Source organism: Bidens hawaiensis, unplaced genomic scaffold (assembly GCF_021521415.1).
Source record: "Bidens hawaiensis isolate Kalapana, Puna unplaced genomic scaffold, B.hawaiensis_p1.1 tig00024824_1, whole genome shotgun sequence".
Lineage (NCBI taxonomy): Eukaryota > Viridiplantae > Streptophyta > Magnoliopsida > Asterales > Asteraceae > Bidens > Bidens hawaiensis.
This window is the reverse complement of record NW_027493934.1, coordinates 162,600-182,500: the sequence shown is the minus strand read 5'-3', so window position 1 is coordinate 182,500 and position 19,901 is coordinate 162,600. Positions and strand designations below refer to the sequence as shown.

Genomic DNA, 19,901 nt, shown 5'->3' with positions numbered 1-19,901 from the left:
CTGCAGAAATATTGTCACAAAACACTACCGATGCTCGCGTTAAAGGTCTGTGCAGTTCGAACAACAGATTTCGAATCCAAGTCGTTTCTGCAACTGCATTAGCAACACCTTTGTATTCGGCCTCTCATGAATTGGTTGCTTATTCGGATGCTGATTGGGGCGGTTGCCCAGATTCACGACGCTCCACGTCAAAGCAATAGAATTCTCTCTTCCTCTATTGATAAAACAATGTCCCTATATATAGGGAAGAATACAATCTAAAAATAAGGAAAAGATATCTACAAGAAAATACAATGATTATCTCTAAATAAGTAATCATAATCTATTCCTAAATTAATGCATAATCGGCTTGGCTAAGATTTTCGTGGAAAGGTGAGCCAGGTGTTTGTGAAAAGAATTATGAATTATGCAGTCTCTCACAATGTCCAGCAGCTGAATGTGGTGTGTTTTCCTGAGAAAGATTTTGAATTTCCTCTTTCTCTCGTTAGTTCCCAGTCTATCAAACATCTTAGTTTGAAAGCGTGCTTCTCCAGTGAAAGCAATCGTAGGAGTCATTTTCGTAATTATTCTTTTTCTCCGGCATCAACTTTGGAACTCCCGGCATTGACAACATTGGATCTTCATTCTGTCATTCTATGTAATGACGAAGCTGACAAATGCGTTGGTATTATCTCAAAATGTGCAAACTTGAAGAATCTCACATTAAGGAATTTCAAAACAATGGGATCAAATGGTTGTTGTATCTTTCATCCTCGATTGTCTAATCTCAAACTTGAACATGGCTGGTATGGTGTGAAGGTTGTCAATGTGGTTGCACCTCGACTTGAGAATCTCACAATCAATGGCTGTAGTGCAGAATATGTGATTTCTGCACCTCACCTTGCCTCCTTGCTCTTTAAAGGTTCGCACCCTTTGCCTCGACCTATAGACGGTTTCCATTCCTTGGAGAAGGCAGATATCTGTGTTCCCTGTATATTCAATGCGGATGCTCATAAAATCGTTTGTCTGCTACAGCAGCTTCACAATGTCCAACTCCTTGCACTTAACATGGAAATTGTCGAGGTATTATGTAATAAGCAACTTACAGTGATTTTCATTTTTTTCCAAAAACTACAAAAGGTTGAAACGTAAGCATTGTTAGGAAAGAGGCATGTTGAGTATTTGAGTGCTCTACTTACTACATATATAGCCAAGTTGACTGACCAAAAATTCTAAATTAGCCATTGACCATACTGGGGGAAAAAGGCTGCGTGTTATGTTATACTTGGTTAATAGATAATTGTATTGGAAACGCGACAGATATGTACATTTCTATTCAGATGTTCGAGTAGTCAAAAGATGTCTGGTAGAAAATTATACTACAACCACCAAACCCAGTGAATCCCACATATATCAAAAGCTATCAGCAGGGTTAGGTAGAAAATTATAAAAAGGCTAATTCATGGTTTTGGGTCGGTCAAGCTGGTTATGTGAGATTTCCCCTTGTTATGTTGTATCTCCAAACTAGGCGTTTGGGTATTACATATTAAGTTACATTGAAAATCAGGAATTTATTTCCATAATTATGCAATGCCAAAACTAGATATAGAAACATGCTTTGATACTTTTTATGGCACCAAGTATCGATCGAGGAACGTGGGACTGTAAGTGATTTCTGTTGTGATACAATAGTTAGCCAAAAACCTTATTGAAGATGAAATTACACTCCACAAAGATATGCTGCCGGCAATTATAAAATGCACACATTACACATAGTCACATACTTATGAAGACTGCATATATTCTTGTTCTGAATTGTAATTTTCGTTTATATTATTTTCTGCAGCTTCTTTCTTCATCTGTGCAACTTCTCTTGCATCAACCTTCACCGTTTGTGAACCTAAAGAGCTTGAAGATCTACCCAGGAGGAATGTACATGTGGGGGCAAGCACCCAAAGCTTTGTCTTCTGAACTCAAAAGCTATTTGCTAGATGGCTCTCCAGGGAGCACCTTCACAATCGTCTTACCTGAGGTATTTACTCAACAACTTGTGTAAGGTTTTATTTATTTTCAAAGATATGTAAACCTCCTGACATTCATTTCTCGTAAGGCCTCGTTTGATGTAGCAACAGGTTTTAATATCCATTCATTCAGGCAATGCAGTTTCATCGTTTTATGCGAAATCACAACACAATTTGCATTTTCAGTTTTAAGTTATGATCTTTTTTGAAGCTTTTCCATATGGTTTTTCTTTTAGTTTACTTGCAAATTAACGTCAGAATTCTAGATATCTGGTGTGGATACACACTAAATTTATAAAAAGTGTTGCTGTTTCCGCTTGTTATGCAGGCCAAAAACAAACACGAAATACACTAATTTTTTGTTGAGCAGTCCGCTCGGCTCCTTTTATTATGATAAGCCCTAAATTAAAACCACACAAAATACAATAACCTTAAACCCTTTTTTGTAGTAAAAATTAAACTTCAATACCAGGCTGTTCTGTTTCATAAAATATATAGATTCTCTTACATCGAAATAGAAGGCAAATTTTATATCTTACCAGATAAAAATAAATAATTATCAAAATAAAAAATACCCTAATAAAACCAAAAAATAAACAACTCAAACTCCTTGGTCCACGTGTGATATGGACCATTCTTGATCAGGTCCAAATTAAGCTAACAAGACCATTCTTGATCAGGTCCAAATTAAGCTAACAATGTACATACGCTTAAATTTGGAAATTTATGATGATAAATGGATAGTGCTTCCATGTTTCTTATAAGTTCTATGATTTCGCGCAGGAGATTGCAGTACATAAGCTTATGGCTGAACTACGGGTGCTTTTAAATAAAAAGAAGGATAATATTAAGACCACCAATGCTCAACCGGAGCGAGGGAAAGCACCAGCGGAGAGCCATAAACCAAAGAAGCGGAAAACGCTGGGGGACATGGAACGAATCATGGGCTATTGGGAAAATCTTGAAGCTCAGGTTAAACTAAGGAAAACTACGGTTGCCTCATTATTTCGAAGATGCAAGACATTGAAGAATTACTGGCAAAGCTGCCTGCATCAAATAGGACTTAAGATCCAACCATGTTTTTCTAGTCTGTGTGAAGAAGCTAACATTGCCATTAGTAAACTAGCAGATTGTATAAAGATCCAGTGTGATAAAAATCAAAGTCTTCCGAGTGTCTGCTTTCATAAACTTGCCACAACACTGGAGTCGTCACCTTAGCAGATTGTAAGTTTATGATTTCCATTATACTCCCGAGTGATAATTATAATCAATATGTCAACTTTTGGAGCCATGTTGTTGTCTGTTTTACTTTCAGGTCCCTGTTTTTGTTATTAACCTAATGCAGCTAACAGCCCACATGTGCAACTGGGAATGGTAACCTTTTGAAGTTGTAGCACTTATGAACTCGACCATTTAGGTAGGGATATGTTTTTTTGCTGCGATCAAGTGACATGGGTTGTAATTTTGTAATATCTCTATGCTGTGTACTTCCCTAGCAGAAACTAGATTTTGAATGTTTGGAGATGCGTTTAATAGTACCGTTTATATAACATCCAGTAACCAAATATAGCTAATTAGTTGTGATGAAATAGAATGTAAGAGTGATTGTGTATATTTTCATTGTTTATATTACCTATATGGTTAAGCCTGTTCACATGTGAAATGAGTGAATAGTCACATGAAAACTACAACAGGTTGAAACTTGCCTATTTATATGTCAGTGTTTTCGATTTAATAACAAGAGAACGAATGGAATCACATAAGAATCAAAAGGTAAATAATATGCAGCTTCCTAGGAATGGCAATGAAACCCGAACTCGATGGGAAAACCTGAAACCCGACATAAATGGGATGAGTAATACCCGACCATTAGGGTTTGGGACGGGTTTGTGATTAGTTTTGAAATTTTTCACAGGTTTGGGATGGCTAATATACCCGATTACCCGATAACATAAATTCATTTACCCGATTATATACCCGATGTATCTAATATAACTTATTATATTATATATATATATATATATATAGGGTAATATATATATACTATATTCCAAATATATTATTTGTCGAAACTTGTTTATGTCAAATATTTGAGATGTTTTATCTTTATGATAACTACCTTTATAATCGATTAGTTATATTTTGTCAAAATCTGGTGGGTTTGTGCCGGGTATACCCGACAGGTATTTTATCAAAAGCCGATAAGAAACCCGAAGCCCGATGGAAAAACCCGAAACCCGACGGGTAATTACCCGATTAAAACCCGACGGTTTGAGACGGATTTTAATAACCGGACATGAGTTTGGAAATACTTAAACCCGTCCCAAACCTGACGCATTGCCATCCCTTTCCATTGGTTTAAGCCAATTAAGGCCTCAAGCCAGGTCCTTCAACCCCACTAGTTAATTACTTAATTGAGTTATGCCGAGTCTTGTGTGTAACGTCACAATTCTAGAAAAAAGTAAATTGATTCTTTTTTTTTTCTTATCGTTATCAATCAACTAATTTTTACAACTAACACCGTCAGAGTTTTTAGCAATAGATATAAAGAGATAAATAAAGAGAGGATAATAAGTAATTAATTTTTCATTTGTTAGTTTCCTTTCTTTTTTTTTCTTTTTTATTTTATATTATTGGATTTTTATATAGAAACATAGATATTACATCAACATAGCAGGTAACATAGCAGGTAGGCGGGCAACAAGCTGCGCCGCCACCCCTTTCTGAATTGCAAACCCTAACCTGCTAAAGACATACCCCTGGCCCTTTGGAGTCGACACATTGCTATGCACAACCCGTTGGACCCTGGTTAGGAAACGGATAGCTTCCGGTGCCAAGGAGCCAAAGGTATCAAAAGCCAGAGGGACAAAAACATGTTGGTTCTCTTCGCAGGCTTTAGCATGTTTCTCCACCTTCTTCGTTTCAGCCCTTTTCATTGCTTGCCCAGCTACAAAACCATTATCCCTCAAACCAGCTAAAGGAGATACCCCTGTGAGGTCAACACAAGCGTGTTTTCCCCCGGCCCAACCAAAGACGAGCAAATCTGTCGGTCGTAGGGTGGATCTCCCTTCCGTGGGGTCTGTAAGGAAGTTTAGGGGGCTTCATTTTTAGCTGATATCCCAGCTCGCCATTTAGGCGTTCCAGGGCCTGCACGTATTCTGAGTCCAGGTCGACAACTCCGCTATTCCTTAAGATGTGATTCTGTAGCTTCCAAGATGTGATTTTGTTAGTGAGTGTTTTTAGTCATTTTATACTGACTTACATGAATACACCCGGTCCATAAAATTAGGTACGAGTACGAGTATCAAGATTTACTGATTTTAGGCACATGTACGGTACTGATCTCATTTCTAGTGCATCGTGTTCAGTTTTTGATATAAAAATTTAGGGTTAACTATTTACGGTATATAACATATTATATTATTTATATGAAAATCTAATCAGGTACGTACACTAACGGTTACTTAACAGGTAAACGGATATTTTACATGTTTAGACACAAAAATTAACATGTCGATTCGTGTCTACATGTTTGGTACACGAAACCTTAACTGTTTGGTACACGGAACCTGTTAAGGCAATACCCGATACCTGTTAAATTCGTGTAGGTTCGTGTCGTGTATCGTGCCTAAATTGTCAACCCTAAACTTTAGCAAAAAATGACAAATCTCAATGATCTAGTTGCAAAAAATAAACTATTTGAATTAAATTTGCATATTTGACCAACCTTAGAGAGGATTTTCACACTTTTACTCTTTTAATAAGGGTGTGTTTAGGATTGCTTATTTAAGTGAAAATAACTTATTAATATTGAGCGTCAAATGGCTCGATTACTGCCCTATTTGTTTATGGTTTCTTGTTTTTGCATGTCATGATCCTTTCATACTGTTAAATTGCAGCCGTTGGATAAACGAGCCAAAAGTATTTAAAACGATCGAGAATAATGGATGTAGAAGTTGGTACTGATAGATTAAGCAGCTTGCCTGATGATCTTATACACAAAATTCTATCTTTTCTCAAGATCACAGATGCTATTGGTAACAGTGTTTTGTTGACTAGATGGAGGTATATCTGGACTTCAATGCCATATTTTCGTCTCTCGAGTGAGAAATTCCCTACATTGCCAAAGTTCTCCAAATTTGTTACCCAATTCTTGTCTCGCCGAAACAATCAAACTGAAGTGTATGAACTGAAGCTCAAATTTCGTGGAAAGGTGAGCCAGGTGTTTGTCAAAAGAATTCTGAATTATGCAATTTCTCACAACGTTCAGCAACTGAAAGTGGTGTGCTTTCCTGAGGATGATTTAGAATTTCCTCTTTCTCTCGTTAGTTCTCAGTCTCTCAAACATCTTAGTTTGACAGCGTATGCCCATCACAAAAAGCGTAGGAGTCGCTTTGATAGTTATTCCTTTACTCCGACATCCACGTGGGAACTTTCAGCATTGATAACATTGGAGCTTCATTCAGTTACTCTGTGTGATGACGAAACCGACAAATGCGTTGGTGTTTTCTCTAAATGTGCAAACCTGAAGAATCTCACATTGAGGAAATTCAGAACTATGGGATCAGTGGTATCAGTATCTTTCATCCTCGACTGTCTAATCTCACAGTTAAACGCGACTCCTATAGTGTGAAGGTTGTCAATGTGGTTGCACCTCAACTTGAGAATCTCTACATTAGATCCTGTAATGCGGAGTTTGTGATTTCTGCTCCTGACCTTGCCTCCTTGCTCTATAAAGGCTCGTGTCCTTTGCTTCGATCTACAGACGGTTTCTGTTCCTTGGAGAAGGCGGATATATGTGTTTCCTATCCAAAAGATGCAGACGCTCATCAAATCGTTAATCTGCTTCTGCAGCTTCACAATGTCCACTTCCTTACCCTTAACCTGGAAATTGTCGAGGTATTATCTAATAAGCATCTTACAATGATTTTTAGTTATTTCCAAGAACTACCAAAGGTTGAAACTTAAGCATCGTTAGAAAAGAGGCATATATATTACATATTTGACTGATCTACTTGCATATATAGGTGATCAAAGTGCATTGTTATTAGATAAAATCACATATATAGCCAATTTGACCAACTCAAAGTTCTAAATTGTCCCTTGACCAAACTGGCATATGTTATGTCTTACTTGGTTTATAGATGATTATTTGGAAGTGCAACGAATGTGTTCATTCATATTGAGGTGTTTGAGTTGTCAAAGAATGTCAAGTAATAAAATTTAGGCTAATTAATGGTTTTGGTTCAGTCAAACTGATTATATGTAATTTCCCTTTGTTATGTTGTGTCTCCAAACTAGGCTTTTGCGTATCTCGCATCATGATATATTGTTCTCTTTAAGTTACATCGAAAATCAGGAATTGTTTTCCATAATAATACAATGCTAAAACTGCATACTTATATTGGCGCCAAGTATCAAGAAACATGAATCTGCACGTCGTTCTCTCTTATAATGCAATAATTAGCCAAACACCAAATTGAAGATGAAAATGCTGTCTGCATTTATAAATCTGTAGACATAATTATGAAGGCTGCATTGTGTGCTCTTTTTTGGTATATGTAATTTCTGTTTATAAAATGTTCTACAGCTTCTGTCTTCATCTAGAGAACTTGTGTTACATCAACCTTCTCCGTTTGTGAACTTAAAGAGGCTATATATTTACCCACATAGAAAATACTTGTTAGAGCAATCACCCGAGAAAGTAGCTATGTGTACTGAACTCCAAAGTTATTTGCTGGATGGCTCTCCATTGTGCACCTTCACAATGGTCTTACGTGAGGTAACTTTCATTTGTAGTCTTGCCTTGTCCTAAAGTTTACATGCTTTTAAATTTGGGGAATCTATGATTATAAACGGAGAGTGTTTCCATGTTTCTTATAAATTCTATGATCTGATGCAGGAGATTGCAGCAAATAAGCTTATGGATGAATTACAATTGCTTTTAAAAGAAGAGAAAGATAATATCAGGACCAACAGTGCTCACGTGGAACGGGAGAAAGCACCAGTGGAGAGCCATGAACCGAAGAAGCTGAAAATTGGGGGGACCATTGCCCAGATCAAGGAGCATTGGGAAAATATGGGCTCGCAGATACAGCTAACGAAAGAACAGGGTTGTCTCATTATTCAGAAGTTGCAGCGCATTGAAGAATTATTGGCAAAGCTGCCTGCAACAAATAGGGCTAAGATCCAACCATGTTTTACTAGTATGTGTGCAGAGGCTAAGATCACCATTAGTAAACTAGCAGATTGTATAAAGATCCAGTGCGATGAAAATCAAAGTCGTTCGAGTATCTACTTTCATGAACTTGCTACAGCATTGGAGCCGTCGCCTTAGTAAAATGTAATTTTATGGTTTCCCTTATACCCGCAAGTTTAGTTATAATCAAAACGCCAACTGTTGGTGCCATGTTTTTTGTTATTATGCTAATGGCTAATGCAGTAGTCAACAACCAGTTTGTGCAACTGGGAATGGCAAAATTTTGAACCTTTTGTCATTAATGAATATGGTTTTTTGCTGTTGTCGTGCATAACTAATATGATCTAGAGACTTTAGTTGTGATTATGTAATATCTCTATGCTGTTTATTTGCCTAGTAGAAACCAGACTTGGAATGTTTGTAGATATGTTTTGTTTGGAACCGTTTATATAACATCCAGTAACTAAGTTTAGTTAATTAATTGTGATATCGAATTTAAGAGAGTGAAATTTGATCATTTAAATTCATATGATATATGCATGAGAGAATGGTCACATACTAAGACTATCCTTCATGGTGTGTGTGTGTGTGGGGGGGGGGGGGGCTTCTTGGTGGTGTTCAGCGCCTCACCATCAAGGGCGCCCCTTGGTGGTGTTCAACGCCCGCCCGCCCGCCCGCCATCTTTCATTTCCGCGCCCCATAGCGTACCGTCTAAAAAAGGAAAATTGAAACTTTAAACTCCCCTAGTTATATTGTCACATTTGCTCGATCATCAAGGGCGCCTCTTGGTGGTGTTCAGCGCCCGTCATCTTTCATTTCCGCGCCCCATAGCGTACCGTCTAAAAAAGAAAAATTGAAACTTTAAACTCCCCTAGTTATATTGTCACATTTGTCTCGATCATCCACGAGAGAGCGAATCTAATCAAATACGAAACACAAGATAAATCATCCGTCTTCCACTAGTCTGTGTTGAACCTCTGTAAGGCTAAATGATCTTATTTACCTGTATGTTCTTTATAATCATTAGATTTTATTAAGATTAATTGGGGGTGGTCTCCCTGCCACCTCACTAACAAATCTTCAACCAAACTTTTTCACCATTGTTAAAGAGGGGGTGCAAACCGATTAACAGGTTGAGTGGCTTAACAGGGTATTTACCTGCTCACATTTTTATATAAAAACTAAATAAATAATAATTGTGTTTTTGTTGTCATTACGTATTTTTGAGTGAAAAGTTAGCAAGCCTTGCGTCTAAGTGGAAGTGAGGTAATGATGTGGCGGGACATTTTCACTTTTTAAGTAAACGACAACGTTATTCACTTTTATTTAAACCACCTCATATAGTTTGATAATGTACTTTTTAATAAAAAGTGAAATTCACATCTAACAATTATTAATTGTTGTACCACTGCTCAATAGTTGTAAGTAGAGTTGTAAATGAATCGAACGAACGATACCTTGTTCATGCTCGTCCGTCAATAGTTCGATAATGTTCTTTTTAATATAAAGTGAAATTCACATCTAGCAATTATTGTGTTATATTTATCATGCCAGAGTACATGTCGAGTAGTCGAGTACTCCCTACAAGGGGGTCGGCCGCCTAGGGACCGCCTAGCGAGTTTTACAGCATTGATATATATATATATATATATATAGAGAGAGAGAGAGAGAGAGGATTATGATCATGTGAGAATTATTTTGAAATTGAGAACTATGAGAACCATTTTGAACAAAATTTCTTTTAAAAAAATTATAAAAAAATGTATAAAAACCGAACCACCAATTAACCCGATTATTGTTGAATTAAAAGCAAACTAAAATAGGAGTGGAAGTACCTTGAATCACACGAATGATGACAACCCGAACAACAACAACAACCTAAACAAATGCAAAGAAAGCAAACGATAACAAATAACCATATTACATATTGAAATATTGCATTTAATTAGTACTTTTGCATGTTAATTTAACTGAATATGTTGAGAATGAAATAGTGTTCATACCACACAGATGCCAAAATCTCAGAATTAGGATTTTGGTAGCCGGCATGAAGAGTTAGCAGAGCAACATGTAAAGATTTATGGGTATCGTGTTGGCTGCAATTAAATTGAACGATGAATAAAACTGAAGATTCCCTTGAACCGACAATGAGAATAAAGGAGCCAGAGGTCTTTGATGACAAACAATTCAATTGTTGCATTCAATAGATCAAACAATACAATTCAATTACTTTGAATAGGTAACGGTCGATGTTGAATTGAATTCGCCGGAAAGCACTGAGAATACGCCGGAGATATTTATGGTCATTGAATATTATGGCGTCTCATGAGAGAGAGTGTAGGAAGGCCAAAAGTTGCTAATATGTATTATAATGTAATATAGATGTATAAAAACCGAACCACCAATTAACCCGATTATTGTTGAATTAAAAGCAAACTAAAATAGGAGTGGAAGTACCTTGAATCACACGAATGATGACAACCCGAACAACAACAACAACCTAAACAAATGCAAAGAAAGCAAACAAATAACCATATTACATATTGAAATATTGCATTTAATTAGTACTTTTGCATGTTAATTTAACTGAATATGTTGAGAATGAAATAGCGTGCATACCACACAGATGCCCAAATCTCAGAATTAGGATTTTGGTAGCCGGCATGGAGAGTTAGCAGAGCAACATGTAAAGATTTATGGGTATCGTGTTGGCTGCAATTAAATTGAATGATGAATAAAACTGAAGATTCCCTTGAACCGACGATGAGAATGAAGGAGCCAGAGGTCTTTGATGACAAACAATTCAATTGTTGCATTCAATCGATCAAACAATACCATTCAATTACTTTGAATAGGTAACGGTCGATGTTGAATTGAATTCGCCGGAAAGCACTGAGAATACGCCGGAGATATTTATGGTCATTGAATATTACGGCGTCTCATGAGAGAGAGTGTAGGAAGGCCAAAAGTTGCTTATATGTATTATAATGTAATATAGATGTATAAAAACCGAACCACCAATTAACCCGATTATTGTTGAATTAAAAGCAAACTAAAATAGGAGTGGAAGTACCTTGAATCACACGAATGATGACAACCCGAACAACAACAACCTAAACAAATGCAAAGAAGGCAAACAAATAACCATATTACATATTGAAATATTGCATTTAATTAGTACTTTTGCATGTTAATTTAACTGAATATGTTGAGAATGAAATAGCGTGCATACCACACAGATGCCCAAATCTCAGAATTAGGATTTTGGTAGCCGGCATAGAGAGTTAGCAGAGCAACATGTAAAGATTTATGGGTATCGTGTTGGCTGCAATTAAATTGAACGATGAATAAAACTGAAGATTCCCTTGAATCGACGTTGAGAATGTAGGAGCCAGAGGTCTTTGATGACAAACAATTCAATTGTTGCATTCAATCGATCAAACAATACCATTCAATTTCTTTGAATAGGTAACGGTCGATGTTGAATTGAATTCGCCGGAAAGCACTGAGAATACGCCGGAGATATTTATGGTCATTGAATATTACGGCGTCTCATGAGAGAGAGTGTAGGACGGCCAAAAGTTGCTAATATGTATTATAATGTAATATAGATGTATAAAAACCGAACCACCAATTAACCCGATTATTGTTGAATTAAAAGCAAACTAAAATAGGAGTGGAAGTACCTTGAATCACACGAATGATGACAACCCGAACAACAACAACCTAAACAAATGCAAAGAAGGCAAACAAATAACCATATTACATATTGAAATATTGCATTTAATTAGTACTTTTGCATGTTAATTTAACTGAATATGTTGAGAATGAAATAGCGTGCATACCACACAGATGCCCAAATCTCAGAATTAGGATTTTGGTAGCCGGCATAGAGAGTTAGCAGAGCAACATGTAAAGATTTATGGGTATCGTGTTGGCTGCAATTAAATTGAACGATGAATAAAACTGAAGATTCCCTTGAATCGACGTTGAGAATGTAGGAGCCAGAGGTCTTTGATGACAAACAATTCAATTGTTGCATTCAATCGATCAAACAATACCATTCAATTTCTTTGAATAGGTAACGGTCGATGTTGAATTGAATTCGCCGGAAAGCACTGAGAATACGCCGGAGATATTTATGGTCATTGAATATTACGGCGTCTCATGAGAGAGAGTGTAGGAATGCCAAAAGTTGCTAATATGTATTATAATGTAATATAGATGTATAAAAACCGAACCACCAATTAACCCGATTATTGTTGAATTAAAAGCAAACTAAAATAGGAGTGGAAGTACCTTGAATCACACGAATGATGACAACCCGAACAACAACAACCTAAACAAATGCAAAGAAGGCAAACAAATAACCATATTACATATTGAAATATTGCATTTAATTAGTACTTTTGCATGTTAATTTAACTGAATATGTTGAGAATGAAATAGCGTGCATACCACACAGATGCCCAAATCTCAGAATTAGGATTTTGGTAGCCGGCATAGAGAGTTAGCAGAGCAACATGTAAAGATTTATGGGTATCGTGTTGGCTGCAATTAAATTGAACGATGAATAAAACTGAAGATTCCCTTGAATCGACGTTGAGAATGTAGGAGCCAGAGGTCTTTGATGACAAACAATTCAATTGTTGCATTCAATCGATCAAACAATACCATTCAATTTCTTTGAATAGGTAACGGTCGATGTTGAATTGAATTCGCCGGAAAGCACTGAGAATACGCCGGAGATATTTATGGTCATTGAATATTACGGCGTCTAATGAGAGAGAGTGTAGGAAGGCCAAAAGTTGCTAATATGTATTATAATGTAATATAGATGTATAAAAACCGAACCACCAATTAACCCGATTATTGTTGAATTAAAAGCAAACTAAAATAGGAGTGGAAGTACCTTGAATCACACGAATGATGACAACCCGAATAACAACAACCTAAACAAATGCAAAGAAGGCAAACAAATAACCATATTACATATTGAAATATTGCATTTAATTAGTACTTTTGCATGTTAATTTAACTGAATATGTTGAGAATGAAATAGCGTGCATACCACACAGATGCCCAAATCTCAGAATTAGGATTTTGGTAGCCGGTATAGAGAGTTAGCAGAGCAACATGTAAAGATTTATGGGTATCGTGTTGGCTGCAATTAAATTGAACGATGAATAAAACTGAAGATTCCCTTGAATCGACGTTGAGAATGTAGGAGCCAGAGGTCTTTGATGACAAACAATTCAATTGTTGCATTCAATCGATCAAACAATACCATTCAATTACTTTTGAATAGGTAATGGTCAATGTTGAATTGAATCCGCCGGAAAGCACTGAGAAAACGCTGGAGATATTTATGGTCATTGAATATTACGGCGTCTCATGAGAGAGAGTGTAGGAAGGCCAAAAGTTTCTAATATGCATTATAATGTAATATAGATGTATAAAAACCGAACCACCAATTAACCCGATTATTGTTGAATTAAAAGCAAACTAAAATAGGAGTGGAAGTACCTTGAACCACACGAATGATGACAACCCGAACAACAACAACAACAACCTAAACAAATGCAAAGAAGGCAAACAAATAACCATATTACATATTGAAATATTGCATTTAATTAGTACTTTTGCATGTTAATTTAACTGAATATGTTGAGAATGAAATAGCGTGCATACCACACAGATGCCCAAATCTCAGAATTAGGATTTTGGTAGCCGGCATGGAGAGTTAGCAGAGCAACATGTAAAGATTTATGGGTGTCGAGTTGGCTGCAATTAAATTGAACGATGAATAAAACTGAAGATTCCCTTGAACCGACGACGAGAATAAAGGAGCTAGAGGTCTTTGATGACAAACAATTCAATTGTTGCATTCAATCGATCAAACAATACCATTCAATTACTTTGAATAGGTAACGGTCGATGTTGAATTGAATCCGCCGGAAAGCACTAAGAATAAGCCGGAGATATTTATGGTCATTGAATATTACGGCGTCTAATGAGAGAGAGTGTAGGAAGGCCAAAAGTTGCTAATATGTATTATAATGTAATATAGATGTATAAAAACCGAACCACCAATTAACCCGATTATTGTTGAATTAAAAGCAAACTAAAATAGGAGTGGAAGTACCTTGAACCACACGAATGATGACAACCCGAACAACAACAACAACCAAAACAAATGCAAATAAGGCAAACAAATAACCATATTACATATTGAAATATTGCATTTAATTAGTACTTTTGCATGTTAATTTAACTGAATATGTTGAGAATGAAATAGCGTGCATACCACACAGTTGCCCAAATCTCAGAATTAGGATCTTGGTAGCCGGCATGGAGAGTTAGCAGAGCAACATGTAAAGATTTATGGGTATCGTGTTGGCTGCAATTAAATTGAACGATGAATAAAACTGAAGATTCCCTTGAACCGACGATGAGAATAAAGGAGCCAGAGGTCTTTGATGACAAACAATTCAATTTTTGCATTCAATCGATCAAACAATACCATTCAATTACTTTCAATAGGTAACTGCGATGTTGAATTGAATCCGCCGGAAAGCACTGAGAATACGCCGGAGATATTGTTGGTGCATTTTGTGACCGTCGCTATCCAATTCTGATCAGCGGAAATGAAGTACGAAGTTAGAACAACTTCACCATAGGCGAAGTTATAACAACTTCGTCATAGGCGAAGCTGTAACAACTTCTGCCATAGGCGAAGTTATAACAACTTCGCCTACTGGCCCAAGCCCAAGCCCGCGAAGTTGTTTTGTCTATATATATATGTGTCTTGTTCAGGTTTGAGTATCCAGAAAAGTTAGAGTGTGTTTTGTGTAGTTCAATTGTCTAGAGAAAAACAGAGAGGGAGAGTCGTGTGGGACGACCCGAGGTAGAGCTCAACTCGGGTCTGCCGTGTCTTCGTTTTTGTTCGTTTTGTAACATGGTTTGGTTATGATATAAAAGATCTGCAGATGTGTTTATCCTATTCGTGTGTTTGTTCGTGTATGTGTTTGTGTGTAATTGTGTTCTTCGTCTTCTACACCATTAAACGAGTCTAGGAGGATTCCGCACTCCTAGACCTGGTGCGGATCTCGTATCGATCGGCGACCCCCCGGGGGGACTTACAGATATTTATGGTCATTGAATATTACGGCGTCTCCTGAGAGAGAGTGTAGGAAGGCCAAAAGTTTCTAATATGTATTATAATGTAATATAGATGTATAAAAACCGAACCACCAATTAACCCGATTACTGTTGAATTAAAAGCAAACTAAAATAGGAGTGGAAGTACCTTGAATCACACGAATGATGACAACCCGAACAACAACAACAACCTAAACAAATGCAAAGAAAGCAAACAAATAACCATATTACATATTGAAATATTGCATTTAATTAGTACTTTTGCATGTTAATTTAACTGAATATGTTGAGAATGAAATAGCGTGCATACCACAGAGATGCCCAAATCTCAGAATTAGGATCTTGGTAGCCGGCATGGAGAGTTAGCAGAGCAACATGTAAAGATTTATGGGTATCGTGTTGGCTGCAATTAAATTGAACGATGAATAAAACTGAAGATTCTCTTGAACCGACGATGAGAATAAAGGAGCCAGAGGTCTTTGATGACAAACAATTCAATTGTTGCATTCAATCGATCAAACAATACCATTCAATTACTTTGAATAGGTAACGGTCGATGTTGAATTGAATCCGCCGGAAAGCACTGAGAATACGCCGGAGATATTTATGGTCATTGAATATTACGGCATCTCATGAGAGAGAGTGTAGGAAGGCCAAAAGTTGCTAATATGTATTATAATGTAATATAGATGTATAAAAACCGAACAACCAATTAACCCGATTATTGTTGAATTAAAAGCAAACTAAAATAGGAGTGGAAGTACCTTGAATCACACGAATGATGACAACCCGAACAACAACAACAACCTAAACAAATGTAAAGAAGGCAAACAAATAACCATATTACATATTGAAATATTGCATTTAATTAGTACTTTTGCATGTTAGTTTAACTGAATATGTTGAGAATGAAATAGCGTGCATACCACACAGATGCCCAAATCTCAGAATTAGGATTTTGGTAGACGGCATGGAGAGTTAGCGGAGCAACATGTAAAGATTTATGGGTATCGTGTTGGCTGCAATTAAATTGAACGATGGATAAAACTGAAGATTCCCTTGAACCGACGATGAGAATGAAGGAGCCAGAGGTCTTTGATGACAAACAATTCAATTGTTGCATTCAATCAATTAAACAATACCATTCAACTACTTTGAATAGGTAACGGTCGATGTTGAATTGAATCCGCCGGAAAGCACTGAGAATACGCCGGAGATATTTATGGTCATTGAATATTACGGCGTCTCATGAGAGAGAGTGTAGGAAGGCCAAAAGTTTCTAATATGTATTATAATGTAATATAGATGTATAAAAACCGAACCACCAATTAACCCGATTATTGTTGAATTAAAAGCAAACTAAAATAGGAGTGGAAGTACCTTGAATCACACGAATGATTACAACCCGAACAACAACAACAACCTAAACAAATGCAAAAAGGCAAACCAATAACCATATTTCATATTGAAATATTGCATTTAATTAGTACTTTTGCATGTTAATTTAACTGAATATGTTGAGAATGAAATAGCGTGCATACCACACAGATGCCCAAATCTCAGAATTAGGATTTTGGTAGACGGCATGGAGAGTTAGCGGAGCAACATGTAAAGATTTATGGGTATCGTGTTGGCTGCAATTAAATTGAACGATGGATAAAACTGAAGATTCCCTTGAACCGACGATGAGAATGAAGGAGCCAGAGGTCTTTGATGACAAACAATTCAATTGTTGCATTCAATCAATTAAACAATACCATTCAACTACTTTGAATAGGTAACGGTCGATGTTGAATTGAATCCGCCGGAAAGCACTGAGAATACGCCGGAGATATTTATAGTCATTGAATATTACGGCGTCTCATGAGAGAGAGTGTAGGAAGGCCAAAAGTTTCTAATATGTATTATAATGTAATATAGATGTATAAAAACCGAACCACCAATTAACCCGATTATTGTTGAATTAAAAGCAAACTAAAATAGGAGTGGAAGTACCTTGAATCACACGAATGATTACAACCCGAACAACAACAACAACCTAAACAAATGCAAAAAGGCAAACCAATAACCATATTTCATATTGAAATATTGCATTTAATTAGTACTTTTGCATGTTAATTTAACTGAATATGTTGAGAATGAAATAGCGTGCATACCACACAGATGCCCAAATCTCAGAATTAGGATTTTGGTAGCCGGCATGGAGAGTTAGCAGAGCAACATGTAAAGATTTATGGGTATCGTGTTGGCTGCAATTAAATTGAACGATGAATAAAACTGAAGATTCCCTTGAACCGACGATGAGAATGAAGGAGCCAGATGTCTTTGATGACAAACAATTCAATTGTTGCATTCAATCGATCAAACAATACCATTCAATTACTTTGAATAGGTAACGGTCGATGTTGAATTGAATCCGCCGGAAAGCACTGAGAATACGCCGGAGATATTTATGGTCATTGAATATTACGGCGTCTCATGAGAGAGAGTGTAGGAAGGCCAAAAGTTGCTAATATGTATTATAATGTAATATATATATATATATATATATACAGAGAGAGAGGATTATGATCATGTGAGAATTATTTTGAAATTCAGAACTATGAGAACAATTTTGAACAAAATTTCTTTTAAAAAAAATTATAAAAAAAAGCGAAAATAAAAAAAGTAAAACAACCAATTTTTTTTATTTTTCATCACGGTTTCATAAAAAAATAAAAAAAATATCGGTTTAGCAAAATTATGCACATATGTATAATACTTATTTTTTAAATTTTATACATGTTATTCTTTATACACATATGTACAACTAGGTTATTAACCCGTGTACGATACGGGTGAAAATATAAAAATCGTCAATTAAACACACACACATACATAAATTATTACATGTAATTAATTAATATTAAAATATTTAGTTTGGGCCTATGATAAAACTTATTATTTAAAATGGCAATTTGTTTTAAGAAGGGGTCAAGATCATTTATAATCTACTTTTTCATACGGCAACATGATTTATAATTGCAAGTCACATTCAAACGAAAACATAACATTTAAGGACATAAAATTATAAATATTGACATTAAATAGTAGAATGTTGATAAAGAAAATTTAACTTTCAAACATTAATTTCATAAACTATTACAAATTTCCTTATAAACCAACTATATTTGTTGTTTTGTTTGTGATTTTACCTTAATTGAAATAGATATTTTAAGCCCATCTCCACTTTTGACTCTAGATAAAGCTATATAAAGTTGGGCATGTATAAAAATTGGGTCTTTCAAGTATATGTAACTCTTGATAGGGGCATTGACTTTTGTTGATGTTCATTGCAGAACAAACTCCAATGAAAAACTGCCTTATGTTGAACTTAAACGGAAGTTTTATTTATCTGAAAGCGTTAGATTACTACAATAATATAAGAGTGATAATCGATAATAGTAACTAAAATTACGTTTGACTCTAGATAAAGCTACATAAAGTTGGGCATGTATAAAAATTGGGTCTTTCAAGTATATGTAACTCTTGATAGGGGCATTTACTTTTGTTGATGTTCATTGCAGAACAAACTCCAATGGGAAACTACCTTATGTTGAACTTAAACGGAAGGTTTTTTTTATCTGAAAGCGTTAGATTACTACAATAATATAAGAGTGATAATCAATATTAGTAACTAAAATTACGTAAACTTAAACAACACGCCTCCCCAATTTAATTATATAAAGTGTAGTTCCATTGCACATACCATTCTTTTGGTCAATATTCCCTAGTAACATTATTGGCACATCATGTACCACAAAACGAGAAATTATGAAAAATGCAAATTTGAAATTATGTTTATATATTTGAACAAATTGTAAAACTTTAACATAGCTAGTATGAATGGATGATTTTACTTTATTGTTATGCTTTTGTAATGAATCACTAAAATAGTATACATTAAAGATAAAATAAACCAAACCCTTCAACAATAAATAAGTTAAATCGTCCTTGTATACTACACGGGTACTTGATGAAAAATTACCACCCAAATCATTACTTCAAGTATAACAAAAAAAATCATGTCATTGTAAATATCTTTCATATACTAAACAATTTTATATTTCTACACTTTAATTAAACGAAAACAGAAAACTAATCATCTTAATTATACTCATAACCCATACGCAATTAATAGGCAATTGAATCCCTACAACCTGCTGCCAAGAACATATTGACCACAAATTGAGAATTACTTTTAATTTGAAAGCATAAAAATAATTATAAAACATGCAGTTAGAACATGGCGTAAGGCAAGACTGGAGTTCCAATCCCTTGTTTTGGAGAATTCTGAGATTTAAACATGAACATTCTCATTTTTATTGCTATGATCAAGCATCCTAATTAGGAGTGTGCAATTGGTCCGATCCGACACAGAACGAATCAAGCAATTTCTAGAAATATTGGGTCAAGGACCGAACCGTAAAAGGCTGGGTCAAACTCGTGTTTGTTTGGGTCGGGTTCTTTTGGGTTTCAATTTAACCCTTCATATTTAAATG

At 35.7% G+C, this 19,901-nt stretch overlaps 1 protein-coding gene across 5 annotated transcripts in view; it reads left to right on the top strand.

The window, feature by feature from the left end:
- The first annotated feature begins 366 nt into the window (after nt 1-366).
- LOC143570123 (uncharacterized) overlaps nt 367-19,901 on the top strand; it is a 151,353-nt gene continuing 131,818 nt past the window's right edge. The window contains exons 1-5 of one of the 5 annotated variants that reach the window (XM_077055861.1): nt 367-785; nt 6,629-6,899; nt 7,591-7,782; nt 7,903-7,978; nt 8,009-8,432. In XM_077055861.1, the coding sequence (XP_076911976.1) occupies nt 400-785; nt 6,629-6,899; nt 7,591-7,782; nt 7,903-7,978; nt 8,009-8,337 (1,254 nt within the window). In that variant the 5' untranslated portion in view covers nt 367-399 and the 3' untranslated portion in view covers nt 8,338-8,432. Of the gene's footprint in view, nt 1,063-1,825; nt 2,012-2,783; nt 3,289-6,628; nt 6,900-7,590; nt 7,783-7,902; nt 8,433-19,901 lie in introns of those variants that run through there. The other 4 variants (XM_077055862.1, XM_077055859.1, XM_077055858.1 and 1 more) reach the window with 4 other exon arrangements.